Here is a 14864-nt window from a genome sequence, read left to right on the forward strand (position 1 = left end):
AGATCTTTACAAGCGATGTCGTTGGATCTTTATTAAGGCATAATATTCCTATTTAATGTCTCATAGATTACTCGCTGTTTTAAGTTATAATTCAAGTAATTTACATAAATAAATAAATAAATAAATTTAAATTTCCCAGATTTCAAAATATAATTAAGTTCATCGATAAAGATATTACATATTCGTATATATATGATACATATTCGTATATATACACGGAGAGAATTTTCTCTTAGAATTTACCCTGAAAATCATGGTAATCATGGGACAATATGGTATGGAAAGAATTTTATGAGAAATTCTCTGATTAATATTTATCACAATAAATATAATAATATCTATCACAATAAAATATAAAACATGTTTGATTAATTTTACTAAACTGCATGGTAAAATTACTCAAACATGTTTTATATTTGAACGTGTAGATATTATTATGGTTATTGTGATTAATATTAATCAGAGAAATTTTCATAAAATTCTTTCCATACCATATTGTCCAACGATTACCATGATTTTCAGGGTAAATTCTACGAGAAAATTCTCTCCGTATACATATTCTGGTTATAATTAAATCTTACATGGATTTGTTCACAGAATATATTAATTTTGCGTGTTTAGTGATCTTTTATCAAGATATTTTTGTTGCAAACAGAGAAGAGTTGTTAATAAAATTATGCAATCTAAATTCTTTTAAGAAATTTCACGCGAAGTATTTGAAATTTGCCAAAGTCTTTAAAAGATCTTTTTCACTAGCATATCGAATCGAGACTTTCAGAATTTAAACGACCGAAAAATCGACGAAAAATCTTCGATCGCTACCATTATTTCTCGATTTCTGTGACACATTCACGCGACGATTTTTCAAAAAATAAACTTCGCTGATCCCGTATAAATTGATCGATAATGGAGCGAAAAGCCGACGGCGCGACGCGAGAGAGGACCAATAATTAACGTGCACGACAAACAGTATTATCGTCATTGCCTGATATTATTCCCATTATCTTATATGTACGTCGGCTATGTGCTTAATGATTAATAAAATATTATCTGCGCTCTCTCGGGGATATCTTTCTTCCTGGCGACGGATAGTTTCGCGCCAGACATTGCAAGGAGCACCGATGCCAATCTACATCATCCTCAGGCGACAATGAGATATTAATTTGGATCGTGCCTTCGTGAAGATCGAATCTATATAATCTCGAAAAGGAAAATTCGCGCGTCATAAAAAATTATTTTGTTCTTATATAAAAGGTGTCTACGTGTGTTTGATAGTGAACATTTCAAGATTGATTGTATCATTACGTAATCGATGATAAATTCTTGAAGAAGGCTCTTGGCAAATTTTTAAAATTCCAGATTCGAAGAAATGAAGTTGGAGGTAGTGTTAATAGGGAGATATATTTCGAACGTATAATAATTACAATTATATAATAAGTATAATTTTCAAGTATATGAATTGAAAAAGACTAGTACGAAGACAACAAGAGGTTGCATAAAAAAATATATGTGCGCCTAAGTGTATGAAGGATGACAAGTGTATCTTAATTAAATTGTGAGTGTGTGAGTTTTTAAAATTTTATAAAGTTTATAAAAAAAGAAATGTGTGTCACACGATTACGTCTCGTCTGAGAAATTGTTCATTGAAATCTTCCGTCATAAGTACATTATTGGACCGACTTGAATTATTGATTTAATATTTGCCCTATTGACGTTGTTATAACCGAATAATCTGGACACCGTCGTTTTTTTGGGATACGTCTCGTTCTTAAGCAGCAGACGCAGGTAAATAAATTAAACATTAAAATAATTAATTTGCTCTTGAGAGGAAGAGAAAGAGAGTGAACTCAAAAGTCTGCAAATATTTTCGATCGTTTGTATGAACTGGAAATTACGTATACTTTAATGAGCCAATGAGTTTTATTGCTTGAAATTTCATATTATTTTTCAGAGAAAAAGTTCAATTTTTTTATCTAATTTTCTCTCAAAAATAATAAATTTAATTATTTGAGAACGATAGCAAAACTAATTTTTTTCATCACAATATTCACTAATTTTGATACACTATATTATTTACGTTTATTCTGATTTTATGGCGTAACCTTTTGTTACATCGAATAATTACTCGTGTTCCTATGAGATAGATTTCTTATGAAAAAACTTTGAAAAGGGGACTTTCAAGAAAAATGTAAAAAAAAAGGTCGCCAAGAAATAGGGAAAGCAAGACTATCTATAGACGAATCGAATCGATGAGGCTCCGGTTGTGTAGAGTCTAGACACAAGATTTTGGGATCGCATCTTGACGAAGACGAAGAAGCGGGCCAGGTAGAAAACACAAGTGTTGAAAAGGTCTCGAATATAAAACACAAGTGTTTCTTTCGTTGCTCGCTTTACGAATGTTCGCTTTCGACTCCTTTTCACGTGCGTCGCTCTTTCTCTTTCTCTCTCTCCCTCTCTCTCTCCCTCTCCCTCTCTTTCTCTCTCTTTTTTAATGAGATCAGATGAAATCGAATTAGCCGATTCGATGCTTTTGGATCGACGATTGTTCGAGTCTCGCAACTATATATAACTTTAGACTGTGTATTATACCTATATTATATATCCTTAATGTTTTTTTTTATATTTCACTAATATATACGTCAATCTTATATTTGGAGGATCTCCATTAAATTAAATTATAACGTCGAAATTCTACCATATTACACGTAAATTCGTATTAATATTAATTAAAAATTTCCTTTCATGCGTCAGTATTATAAAAATAATAATAAGCCTATCATCTTCATCTACTTTATCTCGAAGATAGATGTGAGAGAAGATTATTATATTTATTAAATGTCTAGCTATTTTAATCTGCTATTTAATGCAGTTTCAAGGTCTATTATTTAATTTCACTCCATCGCTTCGACTTGTTTCTAATACAGTCTAATCATATTACAAGGGAAAAAAAATTAATTCAACGACAATTAGTGTTCGTATATAAAATTGTTTGCTATAGATGCGACGACGCCGGTCTCTGTCAGCGTATAAACTGGCGTAAAAAAAAAATTACAGAATTTTTTTTGACTTACAAAAGTCGACGGAGTAGGAAGATGAGGAGACAAGCGTCGAAGAGGATTTCTGTGACTGTATTCTTGTCCTGATTGAAGGCTCCTGATGTAACAAGCTCGCTTCTTGGTGCCTTATTTCGGTCGATTCTCGCGAGCAGCGAGTCTGCGAGCGAGACACGTACTTGACGAGCTCGCGCTTGACACAGGTGCGTTTCTTTTACAGGGAGTGCGAGAGGAGTCGAGGTCTGATCGCTCTTGGCATCGTCGACGTCGTCGTCGTCGTCGTCGTCGTCGTTGACGACGATCTGCTGCCGTCTGGTAGCGCAAGATCGAAGCTTCGATTTGATTCGAAAGCCCGTCAAATATTGACTGACAACGATTAGAAGACGACTGCCATGCTGGACCTTCTTCTGCCATATTGGTATCAACCTTCCCCCCGACCCGTCTCGTCCCGCTTCAGTCTCTTCGTTACGAAAGCTGCAGTGGTGAGTTATAGTCGTAGCGATAGTTCTCTTTCAGAAATAAGGCAGTTTTGTTCTCCCAGAGAGAATTAAAAATTGTTGATATTTATTTATCGACTGAATAAAACGATTGAGTAAACCGTCCTGTCAAAGAACGATATTGATAAGATATAATAAAAACAATACCTATGTACAAAAATAATAATGTGAAAAGTCATACATAGTTTCACAATCATTTTGTTTGGATACAGTCTGAGATACACTATTTCCCTGATGCTGATGCTATTAGTAGAATAAAAGCAATTTAAAAGAAGATTAATGATAAGAAATTTGTTAATGAAAAGATTTATTAACTATTTATGTTAAAAAAAAATTCGCTATTGCTTTTACATGCTTTATCACATTGGGGTACTTTGCTTCCCCTTCAGGCTCTAAACCTTTATTAGGTACTAACAATAAACCCTTCCCCTCCAACAATCAAGATGTACCCATTGGGAGGATTATATTATGTATATAATTACAAAATTATACAAAATGTTGTAATTATATATAATAACAAAATTCAATTTATTAATTTAATTATAAAATAATAAAATTATATATATATATATATATAAAATTTTTTATTTATTTTATGCGTGAAGGATTATATCTATATATCGCATTTTAACATAAGCCAATAAATATACAAGTTAAAATTAAAGATAAATATTCGCGAATTATAATATTCGAGAATATAATTTAAGATTTGCCGATTGTTTCCACATGATAGATTTCGATCGAATAAATCTCGAGATAAATAGTAATATCTTATATATATCGTACGAAAGGGAGCGCGCTGAATGTGTAAAATTAAATTTATTACTATCATAAAATATATTTAACGAAATAATAATTTATAATGTTTACCTTTTTTGTTACTTCTAGTCTACTTGAAATAATTAATAAATAAATCGCGAGAAATACGTGCTTTGATAAAGATTTATCATCGTGATACAGTTACGCGTTGCTTATCGAAATTTATTAATCAGTAATTATAATGATCATAGCAAAATATTTCCTAATATTTGTCGCAATCGCATTTCGAAAAGGAATTTGATAATGTACGGAGCATTTTGTTCGAATGACAAGACGATCGCGTGTATTAATAATAATGTACTAAAAAAAATAATAGTCAAATATCGTGTTACAATTAATTTAATTATCACTTTGAAATATATTCAACATTTTGTAATATAAATATAAGCTAAATATTTTCTATGCCATTTTGCATTTTAAATTTATTTCGATGATTGAGTCAACTATATAGTCTCACGTTTATTTAAAAAATATAATTTATTTTAGATTGATCGAAAAAGTATTTGTAAATTAATTTAATATTTATATTATTTTATTATCAAATATTCATATTCTGAAAAAACATTCTCTTTTCTTAAATTTAAGATTTTATAGTAGATAATTATAATTTTGTAATATAAAAAAATTAATGGCATGCGTGCTTTGTAATATTTTAGTATACTTGCAAAAATTTCAGAAATTCTTGGAATGGTGAGTTTTGAAAATTTAATCTATGCCATCTCTTTGGGGGGTTATTCTATTTTTTTGATACTTTTTTAATTTATGAGAATTTAAATTTTAGCGAAACTAATAAATAGTGATATCAGTGCAAATTTTAATTCGATGGTTGATTTATTATTAAAGATTTGGTAATTTGAAACTCAGAATATTTTAATTCGTATCACTTCTTTATTGAATTTATCCTTTTGATATATTTTCAATTTGGGAAAATTTAAATACTTTCCAATTTTTTAAAATTTAAACTTTCAGGTTTTGTATTACTTCTTTAATATTGATTGTCTCTCGATATTTCCGATGTTCAAAAGTTAAAAATTTCCCAATTTTCAAATCCTTGGACTTAGGATATACTACTAATGAATCCCATATCGTGACAGATTAGTAATTATAAGAAAGAAAAATTAATATTAAACTTTAGATAGACGCAAGAACCAAAAAAATTAAACGCGAAAGAGAAAAATGCTAATGTTGGAATTGAAATGTAACAAAGCAGGAATAAAGGGGCACATATTTAAATCTTGTGATTTTATTTTACGAAAAGAGAATTTTTTTTTATCCTCGGCGCGTTTATTCTGTCGCGTATTCGCGTTTTTATCCGCGCGATTTATTATTCTCTTATCCCAAAGTTATTTTCGTACAGCTCCCTGTGATGAGAGGGAATCGGTTTGCTTTGCCGTGTATAAGCGCGATGTGTATCTACAGGTATACTCAGCCCGGATTATCTCTTATCACCTGCCCGCGAGGAGGAAGGAGTACGAAGCTTTGGGGGCGGAGGACTGTTGTCATGGTTACAGAGCATACACCGAGGTATTCGCTGATAAGCGAATCAGATGAGACATCGTCCTAATAAGGCGACGATCCAGCGTGTAATATTGCTCCAGACGCAATAGCGTAATCTTGTTATTTAGACATTTTTTATATGTAATGAACAATTGTACATCTTATTAAATAGCAAATAAACACAAAATAAATGATACGAATTATGCTTTCAATGATTTTTTTCATTAAATTTTTATTAAATTTACAATATATTAAAAAATAAAATCCCGCTTTAACAAGTTTCATAAATTTTGGAAAACTTCCGAAGAAGGGGAATTTTAATCAGATTTCATGGAGATTATATATGTAATTATAAAAAATATGCTAAAAAATGCGATAAATTTTTTAATTCGTGCGTTTGATAATTCTTTCCGCAATATTATTATAAGGCTTTTTTATAGTCGCTTTCTCTCTATTAGTTACGCCATTGCTATGGAAGGGAGCATATGTGACTCGCGCAGAGATTAGCCGCGACATTGTATTATCGCCAAAAATACACAAGGATGAACCTTCCTCCGGTCGTTCACTGACACTTCACCTCGTCAGCTAGGTAATGTTTTTGTGGATATAACAGCACGCGCGCGCACATCCCGTGTTAGAGCCATATGACTCGGAAAATCCAACCTGATAATTCTACAAGTGTTATTGCTTGGCTTTTAAACAACGCGATGGATGCAATTTTCAAGAAAACGACACGCATATTACGCGATTGTGCATAATGCACGTCGCATTAGTTCCATTTTTACCGCGTCATAAAATGTCACTTTCCTTCTCGTTATTAACTTTATAATTGACATTTATTACATTTATTATATCTTTTAATTTTGCACATTGACGATTTCAGTTATTTCTAAATTTTTAAATCTTTTTTCAAATCCAAACTTATATGTAGATTTAAGCCATAATATGATTAAGTATAATATAATCACGTGTGAATTGAAGGCATCAATAAAGTTTCTTAGCTTCGGTTTTTAAATATCCCTTTTTATTTAAAAATAACTGATGTTTCGATATACAATATTCTAAAAATATATTACATGAAATAGATTGACGCATTTGCGTCTGCGAAACGCACAATGTGCGTTACTATAGGAGGAAAACATTATATAATTGCTTATATTTAGTCTTATAATATGCTGTCGGGAAAGGGAGAAGGATATGTTCACTATCATATGATATAATTATTTCTATATGCTTATTGTCTAGTGTCTAGTTGCGTATTACATTATCTTTATTATTTTTAAACGTTTTCGCACGCGATACTGCCTTATATATAACAAAGGCACTGTATAAAGGCTGATAAATATATATATCAGCTGCAAGATCCTTATATTTTTATCTACCTAGTCTTACGCTCGAACGATGTATAAGAATATTTATGTCTAATCTTACACATAAATTCCCATTTATATATAGATATATGTATATATACAGATACAATATTTTTTGTAATTTGGTATATCGTCTTAAATGTCGACGCGCAAGACTCATTAGTAGTCTTCTTTGGTAAAAAAAAAAAAAAAAGAAAAAGAAAAAAGATTGAATAAAAAAAGTAACAGAACAAACAATTCATTTTTCATGCAAATGGAAAGTCCATCTCTTTCCGAGAAAAAATTCATGCTAACGTCCTAAAATTTTTTAAAAAGAATATTTACAATAACACTTACTTTCTCGCGCTTTCTTATACACACGATTACTAATGATATACATATAACTTGCAATTTCGCGTATCACAATGCGCGTAAGTAAGTAAGAAAGTCTAATGAGATGTTTATTTCGTTTAAAAAGAAAAAAAAATGATATTGTGCAAAAGACAATTGCACAAATCGAAAAATAAACTCCTTTAATATTAGATTATGTATGGATTGTAAAATTTAATAATATAAATTTATAAATGTATATGTAAATATATAATATATAAATATAAATGTATAATATATATACATTATATAAATATATATTATAGAAATACATATATATCATCAAATCTCCCTCATATAAAATAAAATGGCCCGTAGCAACTTGGAGAGCTGACCGGACTTCTTTCCAAACAGCTTCTAGGACGATATTGATACAACCGTAGATCTCTCCAGGTGTCCGTTGTCCAGCATAATCTTGGGACCAGCCGGGCTACTCGACGGACTGCCCAGGGTGACGATATGCGGCGAGGTGAGTTGATGATGATCAGGCGATTGACCAGCCGAAACCATTCCCGGCGAACGCGTGGCACAAGGTGAGGACGGACACTCGATCTTGGGCGAATGAGTCTCTATCAGTTGCTGTTGCTGCGAACTGATCATGTCATAATACAGGCCTGTGGCTGTGGTCGGATAGGGCACTATCCTGCTCGTAGTCTGGGCGTTGTTATCGAAATTGCTCGCGTATGAAATTGTTTGCGACACGTTGGGCCCGGTGCTGCGAGCCATCCTCAGGTCGTTATAGGTATCTGTCAGTAATAACATAATTGTTTAGAGAATTGATTTGAATTGCAAAAAAGGAAGGAAGGGTAACATCAGGGTCAACAAGAAACGTCTATTATGTTTTACTTCGAATGTTTCGCAAAATTCTGTCAGATTGATAAAAATGAAAAGCTCTAGAATATTATTTGAGACATTGTTTACCTGGCTCGAGCTTGATGTTATTGTTGTTATTGTTATTATTGTTGATGGGGAACACCGCGGCGCCGGTGAGAGGCGTGTCACTGGTTTTCATTCCACCCTTGGGCTTCCGCTTTCGCGTTTGAATGCTATCTTTCTTCATGGTAGACGGTCTGTTGACGCCGTGCAGCTTGTAATAAAGGCCACAGGCGTTACACACCGGTTCGCCATGTTGGTTGCGACGCCACAAAGATGTCATCGTCGTTTCGCAGTTGCTGCAAGAGAGACCAACGCGCCTCGTAGCAGACTGAAGAAATAGGAGAAATCGTTATTATAACCATTCACTGCTCTTCAATCGAGAGAAAGATACATTGATCGTTGGAAATGATTCCGAGGGTCTGATGAAAGCGCAATGATGACGAATCGCGGTTTCTTCTTGAAAACATACATGATTTTAATTCAAACGAAATTTCTCTCACAAAATATTAAAATTTATATGATATCAAAAATATATAAATACAAAATATGAGTAACTTAATCGGACTGTAAATTTCAGAGGAAGCACACGCTTAGTATTTCAAATGAAAGTCAGGAAAAAATTTTAAATATTCGAACGTTTCACATAGAAAAGTGGTATTAAATGGTCAAATCGCTTTCACCAGGTCGAGCCACTTAATGAACTCGGATGTAAACTCAGGGAGGGATGGATTACCGTGACTAGAGAAAGCTTTCTGTGTGCAAGGTACCGCAGAGAGACCACGGAGCAGAAAAGTGAGTTTCCAACCCTCCGAAGATCACGCGCGAGCCTGGAAAAACTCAACAAACATCACAAAGAATCATTCCGTGTGATCGCAAAGAAAAAAAAAAAAAAAATTACGAACGACACGTAAAATAGTGTACTTTACATTTAACAACAGGCTGCACGTGATTTCGGGGGGGGAGGAGGAGAGTGCTCGTACCATGGGTATAGTGGCACCTCGGGGCTTACGATTCGAAAGTCGTGGTCTCCTGCTGGATGGAAACATGCCATGTTCGACGACGAAAACGATCGAGAGGACTGCTTTCGTCGACGGTAATCGATTGGCTTTCTTGATTTTAACGTAATGACGTGATGATCGATAAAAGCGCGAAATTGAGGGAAAGTCAGGGAACAGGAAAAGAACATTCGTCGATCCTTTGATTTCCCAGCATAGATATTTTTAGTACTAATATTTTTATAATTTTTAATTATAATTTTATAATTTTTTATAATTTAATTTTAATTATAATTTTAATTATTGATTCTTAGGAATTTAATTATTCTTAGATACAAACCTTCTCATCAATCCATTGATATTGTATTCTTATACACACTTAATTAAATAACGCTATTCATTAAAAAAAAAGCGTCAATTTAATATATTTGTTTAAAGATATAAAATTGATGATAAAAGAAATTACTACTTCAATCACTACTGCATTCATTAACCAATCACCAATTACTATCCCGTACTCAATCATAGTAAAGAATCAACGAGGATGATGAGCTGAAGAAGAATATGAGAAGTGGACAGGGAATGCTAATGATAAGAGAGAATAGAAAGATAGAGAAAGAGAGAAAAATATTATTGATATAGTACAGTATTAGACAGTAAGAGAGGAAAAGACAGAGAGAGAGAGAGAGAATGCTGAGTTGGGAGGATGACACCTACCAAACGACGGCTCGATTTCTCTTCCCCGAGGACGCGACGAGGGCCACTATACCCACAGAAGAGAGAGTCTTTGTAGAAATTGCCCTGGTCCGCCACTGAAACAGACATGAGGCCATACGTTAGGGGTGTTTCTTTCGTGCGCGTATTAAAACATACACGACGAGCCTCGAGGGCTAAATTTTTTTTTCCCTTTTTTTTCATCGCCTCCTCTCAGTAGAATCACAGTCGGAGGAGGAGGGAAGAATGCAATCGCTTGGACTTACGGAAAGGCAGAACATCACGGGCGAATTTCCACATAGGCTCCTGGACAAGAACAACGTGCGAGAAAGGATCTTTCGTTCTCTCTCTCTCTTTCTATTTTTTTCCCCTCCGTCTCTTTCTCTCTTTCGAGTGTACCTTGCAAAATTAATCCGGTTTCACGGGATCAGAACGTATCAGAATTATCCAGATTTCTCATCAAGGGGTTTCTTAAAACGCTTTAAAAGCAAGATTTTAATTCAAATTTTTCTTTCACGCAGATTTGTGTCAAATGCTAGCTAAAAAGAATTACGCAAATAAATCTGCGAGTTTAGTCAAATCGTTCCGTTCCCGTTGTTGTTCCGGATAATGCTACGAAGAAGGGGGGAGGAGGGAAAGAAGGACGTCCTGAAGCCTTCCTTACCAGGCGACGTGGTTGTTTAACTAGAGGACGATTCATTCCGTTCATCTTGTGGTAGAGACCGCATGCGTTGCAAAGATAATGCCCGGTACCATCCCTACGCCATAAGGGTGTGGAAATCGCTCCGCAGTTCACGCACTCACGACCCTCCGTAAAGTACTCCGCCTCGATGTTGTGCACTGTGGTTTTCGCATTCACACTTGGGTAATTCACACTTTTCCAAACAATCGGACAGTCGCACACAAAACACGTACATGTATGCGCGATAGCATTCATATATATTATATAATTAATATTATTATAATTGTCTTAATTATATCTTAATTATCTAATATAATATATATTAATATATTATATTAGATAATTAAGATCATATTACATCATATTTTTTTGTTTTTAACTACATGCAGATTTGAAACAATTTGCAACCAGTTGCTGGGACCAATAATATGGAACGATGAAAAAATAAAAGATGAAAAATGAAAAGAATATAAAGATAAAGATGAAAAAATAATCGATTGCCGATGTGTTGTTCACTTTTCGAAAGACAGCATGGTGTATATCATCAGTAATGGTTCATTCGAAAAGATAAAAGATGATAAAATTATGTAATATTCATGATTATTAATGACATAATAATATTTGATAGCACAGTTTAATTAAATGATAATTAAATGATATTGTATTATTATGTGTTTAAAATATAATTAGAACACATAAATATACTCGTATAACATTCGTCCCAATATTCTACGTAATTTGTAAAAGAATCAATTTGAAATTAATTATTAAGCTTACATATCTATATATATTTATACGGATACGGTTAATAATCAGAAATTTAATTGGACGTAATGCGTTAATTCGATTGTAAATAAACTAAGTGCAAAGAATACTTGCTTTAAAGATGTGCGAGTAAAAAATATATTTTTTTCTTAGAAGAGAGAAATATATAATCAACAGGGTAGTTGTAAATTGATCGACCAAACTAGCCAATAAATTTTGTTTATTTAATACAAGTTACGACGTTTCGACCATATGGTTGTGGTCCTTTTCAAGTATAAAGTTCTTGTTGAAAAACACTTTACATATTTTAGTTACGAAATAATTAACATCTTGTCAAATTTTTTAAAAAAGACAGAAACATTGTATCAATGTGAGACTTTGTCAATAACTAACTCATCAAATAAAAATACCTCATCAAGAAATATATAATATAACGCTTCACGTGTCTCTCTATATATTTTTTATTTTTCTCTCTCTTTTGCAAAAGCAAGTACTCCTGTCAAATCAGTGTTAAAAGCAGGCGTAACGCAAACGCGGTGAGGAATAAATTTAGCAAGATACGTACACAACCGTGCGACCATGTCGCTTTTCCCACGAATCTTTCCTTTTCCCCATCGCAGAAGCGAAAGAAAAAAAAGAAGAAAAAAAAAACAACGCAGCCGTATAATAACAATACGCGGCTGCTTCCGGCGCAAGCGCGACGCAATTTTCGCGGCCAGGTAAAAAGAGCACACTTAACATACACGTGTCTCCGACGAGAGTAACCATATCTGCGCGGTGGCCTGTTTTTACGTGACCACTCGGAAACAATTGTTTCGTTGGCTCTCGTGGCACATACCACCTCTCCCTTCCCCCCTTTCCACATTACGTGACTATGAATATGCATAGTCTCTCTCGAACCGCGCAACGTGGAAGCTAAACTCTTATTTCGGATTATGCAAAAAGAAAAAATTACGAAAAAATATTTGGTTCTACCTATTTCGCTCGGGTGATCGAAAGAAGCGAGAAATTAATAAGATATAGGATAACATGATGAAAAAAATTATTTTGTTGCATAGGATTCTAAATTATTTTCTGTAATGTTCTCATAAAAAAAATCTTGAGCTTAAGTAAATGACTAAAAGTAAATGACTTTTGAATAAGGCTGTTCTGACTCATATTTATATTAATGACTATTAAGCTTAATATTTAAAGTTTTTTTAAATTAGCTTAATATTTAAAAGGTCAAAACCATTAACATCCTAAAAATTTTTTAGAATTGTTTACTACAGAGTTATAAAAAGGCAAATTCTGAATGCTTCATGCTTCGAAATAAATATATAATTTAATATTAACGTTGTAAATATTATAAATATATATTTATATAAATGTAATATAATATATATTATAAAAGTGTTAATAATAATTATTCATAATTTTTCCTGAATTGCGACGGAATACAAATATGAAAATCGCTAGAAACGCGACAAGGAGCATCAACGAACAAGAAAAGGAAGGATGCAGGAAGTATAAAGGCGACGAGGGAAGCATGGAAACGGACACGGCGTTATCAGAATTTCCGGCGTTTGCCGATAATGACGCGAACCGACCCGGTATAGTCGTGCCATGTGTGTTGTTTTAAAAAAAAATTACAAAATTATTAACTGGAGAACGCGCGAAAGTTCTTTTGTACCGCATAAACGTATCTTTTAAGCAAACTCGACTTCGAACGATTAAAGAAACGGGAAGAACGATATCCTTCTCGCTGTCTAAATTTAATTTAAAAAATTGTCAGATATTCTCGGGAGGTTTTTCTCACTATAATAATTTACTAAACGACTAAATTAAAGAGCATCCTCGTCCCTTATCCTTCCTAGGAGAGAGAGGGAGAGACCGAACGGGTCACTTGACGACGGAGAAAAATAAGAGAATTCATCTCGAGTTACTCGGTGAAAAGAGAAAAAGAAGAAAAGCAAAGCGGAGGAAGAAGGAGAAAGAATGAAGAGAGAGGTCGGCGTACGCGAGCAGCACATCCGGCAGAAATGCCACTGGGAAGCAATCGGATATTGTATGTAGGTAAGCAAGAAGCTGCTGCTGCTGATGTTCTCGTCCGCGAGTCCTACGAACTCTCTCATAGAGAGTGTATTATGCACGGCGGGTCGAGTTGCATTCTCGCGCCTTCGTGACGCCACCTTGACCCACAAATACCAGATTATTAATTGTCGGATTTTATCGCCGCACTCGCGAGAATTTGCCAGAGCAAATCAAAGATTTTTCAGAGGGTTAGATTTATTTCCAAGACTTTGGAAATAAACATATGCGTGTGCATAGTGGAATTATAAGATGTGTAATATTATTCTCAATATTATATATATATATATATATATATATATATATAATAAAAATATATATATATATATATATATATATATATATATAATAGTAATAAAAAGTATATAGAAATTTAATTGGAGAGCTCGCCTTCTTTCCATTAATGATCTTCCATTATAGTTATCTTTTGATTATTAAATTAGACTTAAAATCAGGATATCCGATTGCTCTCTGGCGTCGTTTAATGGCGTCCATAACTTGGTACGCTGTTCTCGAAGTAGAGAAGCGTCTGTAATTAGATATGAAAGGAAAGGGGGGAAGAGGCGAGGAATTAAAATGCACAGGCATTGAATTACCAAAACCGACACTAGGACGAAGAGGTCAGAGGACACGAGAATCTTCTCGAGATAGGGAGCGGAATCGGACTGGAAAGCAATCGGATATTATGTAAGCAAGACGTGGCTGACGTAGCCTCGAGGGTATCCTCTATATGGAATATCCTGCTACGTACAAGGGTTCACGTTGCATTTTCACGCCCGTCGCGACTTTGACCTGGATGACACTTCGTCTATCGGACCGCGAGAGAAAAAGTCGCGGGAAACGAGAAACATTCGAGAGAAGTGATGAACGCATCAGAGACACAGGTAGAAAAAAATAATGAAGAAATATTTACACACATATATATCGCTTAAGATCAAGTGCGATAAATCGGATTGTGACGTTATTTCTTGCAGGCGAACTTAATTTCACAGTTAGACGATTATATATACCGGGGCACGCGATAATAAGCGCTGTGTTATCGTCGCATTAACATTCTTGTTCACCTGTGCTTTTGTTTCCTACGACCGCTCTCGCTAAGCTAATCTGCCCTCGGCTTCGCGATACTTGTTGTTATTTCATACTGAGAAAGCTCAATC

The 14864-nt window shown here is 33.9% G+C and overlaps 1 protein-coding gene, 1 long non-coding RNA gene and 1 pseudogene across 4 annotated transcripts in view; 2 read left to right on the top strand and 1 right to left on the bottom strand.

The window, feature by feature from the left end:
- The window catches only part of LOC145938830 (uncharacterized), an 81649-nt gene extending 75583 nt beyond the window's left edge, over window positions 1-6066 (top strand). Inside the window, exons 4-5 of the long non-coding RNA XR_014425743.1 lie at window positions 3274-3535; window positions 5789-6066. This is a non-coding gene — a long non-coding RNA (uncharacterized LOC145938830). The remainder of the gene's footprint in view (window positions 1-3273; window positions 3536-5788) is intronic.
- A 790-nt stretch (window positions 6067-6856) lies between these two features.
- The window catches only part of LOC145938824 (uncharacterized), a 70409-nt gene continuing 62401 nt past the window's right edge, over window positions 6857-14864 (bottom strand). The window contains exons 6-8 of one of the 3 annotated variants that reach the window (XM_083042612.1): window positions 10194-10288; window positions 8527-8809; window positions 6857-8351 (exon numbers count right to left, since the gene is read on the bottom strand). In XM_083042612.1, coding sequence (XP_082898738.1) covers window positions 7963-8351; window positions 8527-8809; window positions 10194-10288 — 767 coding nt within the window. In that variant the 3' untranslated portion in view covers window positions 6857-7962. Of the gene's footprint in view, window positions 8352-8526; window positions 8810-10193; window positions 10289-10854; window positions 11031-14864 lie in introns of those variants that run through there. The other 2 variants (XM_083042611.1, XM_083042613.1) reach the window with 2 other exon arrangements.
- On the top strand, window positions 12926-13747 carry LOC145938126 (uncharacterized; annotated as a pseudogene).

This window comes from Prenolepis imparis, unplaced genomic scaffold (assembly GCF_030444845.1).
Source record: "Prenolepis imparis isolate NDT839.2.m4 unplaced genomic scaffold, iyPreImpa1.0 SCAF_7, whole genome shotgun sequence".
Taxonomy (NCBI): Eukaryota; Metazoa; Arthropoda; class Insecta; order Hymenoptera; family Formicidae; genus Prenolepis; species Prenolepis imparis.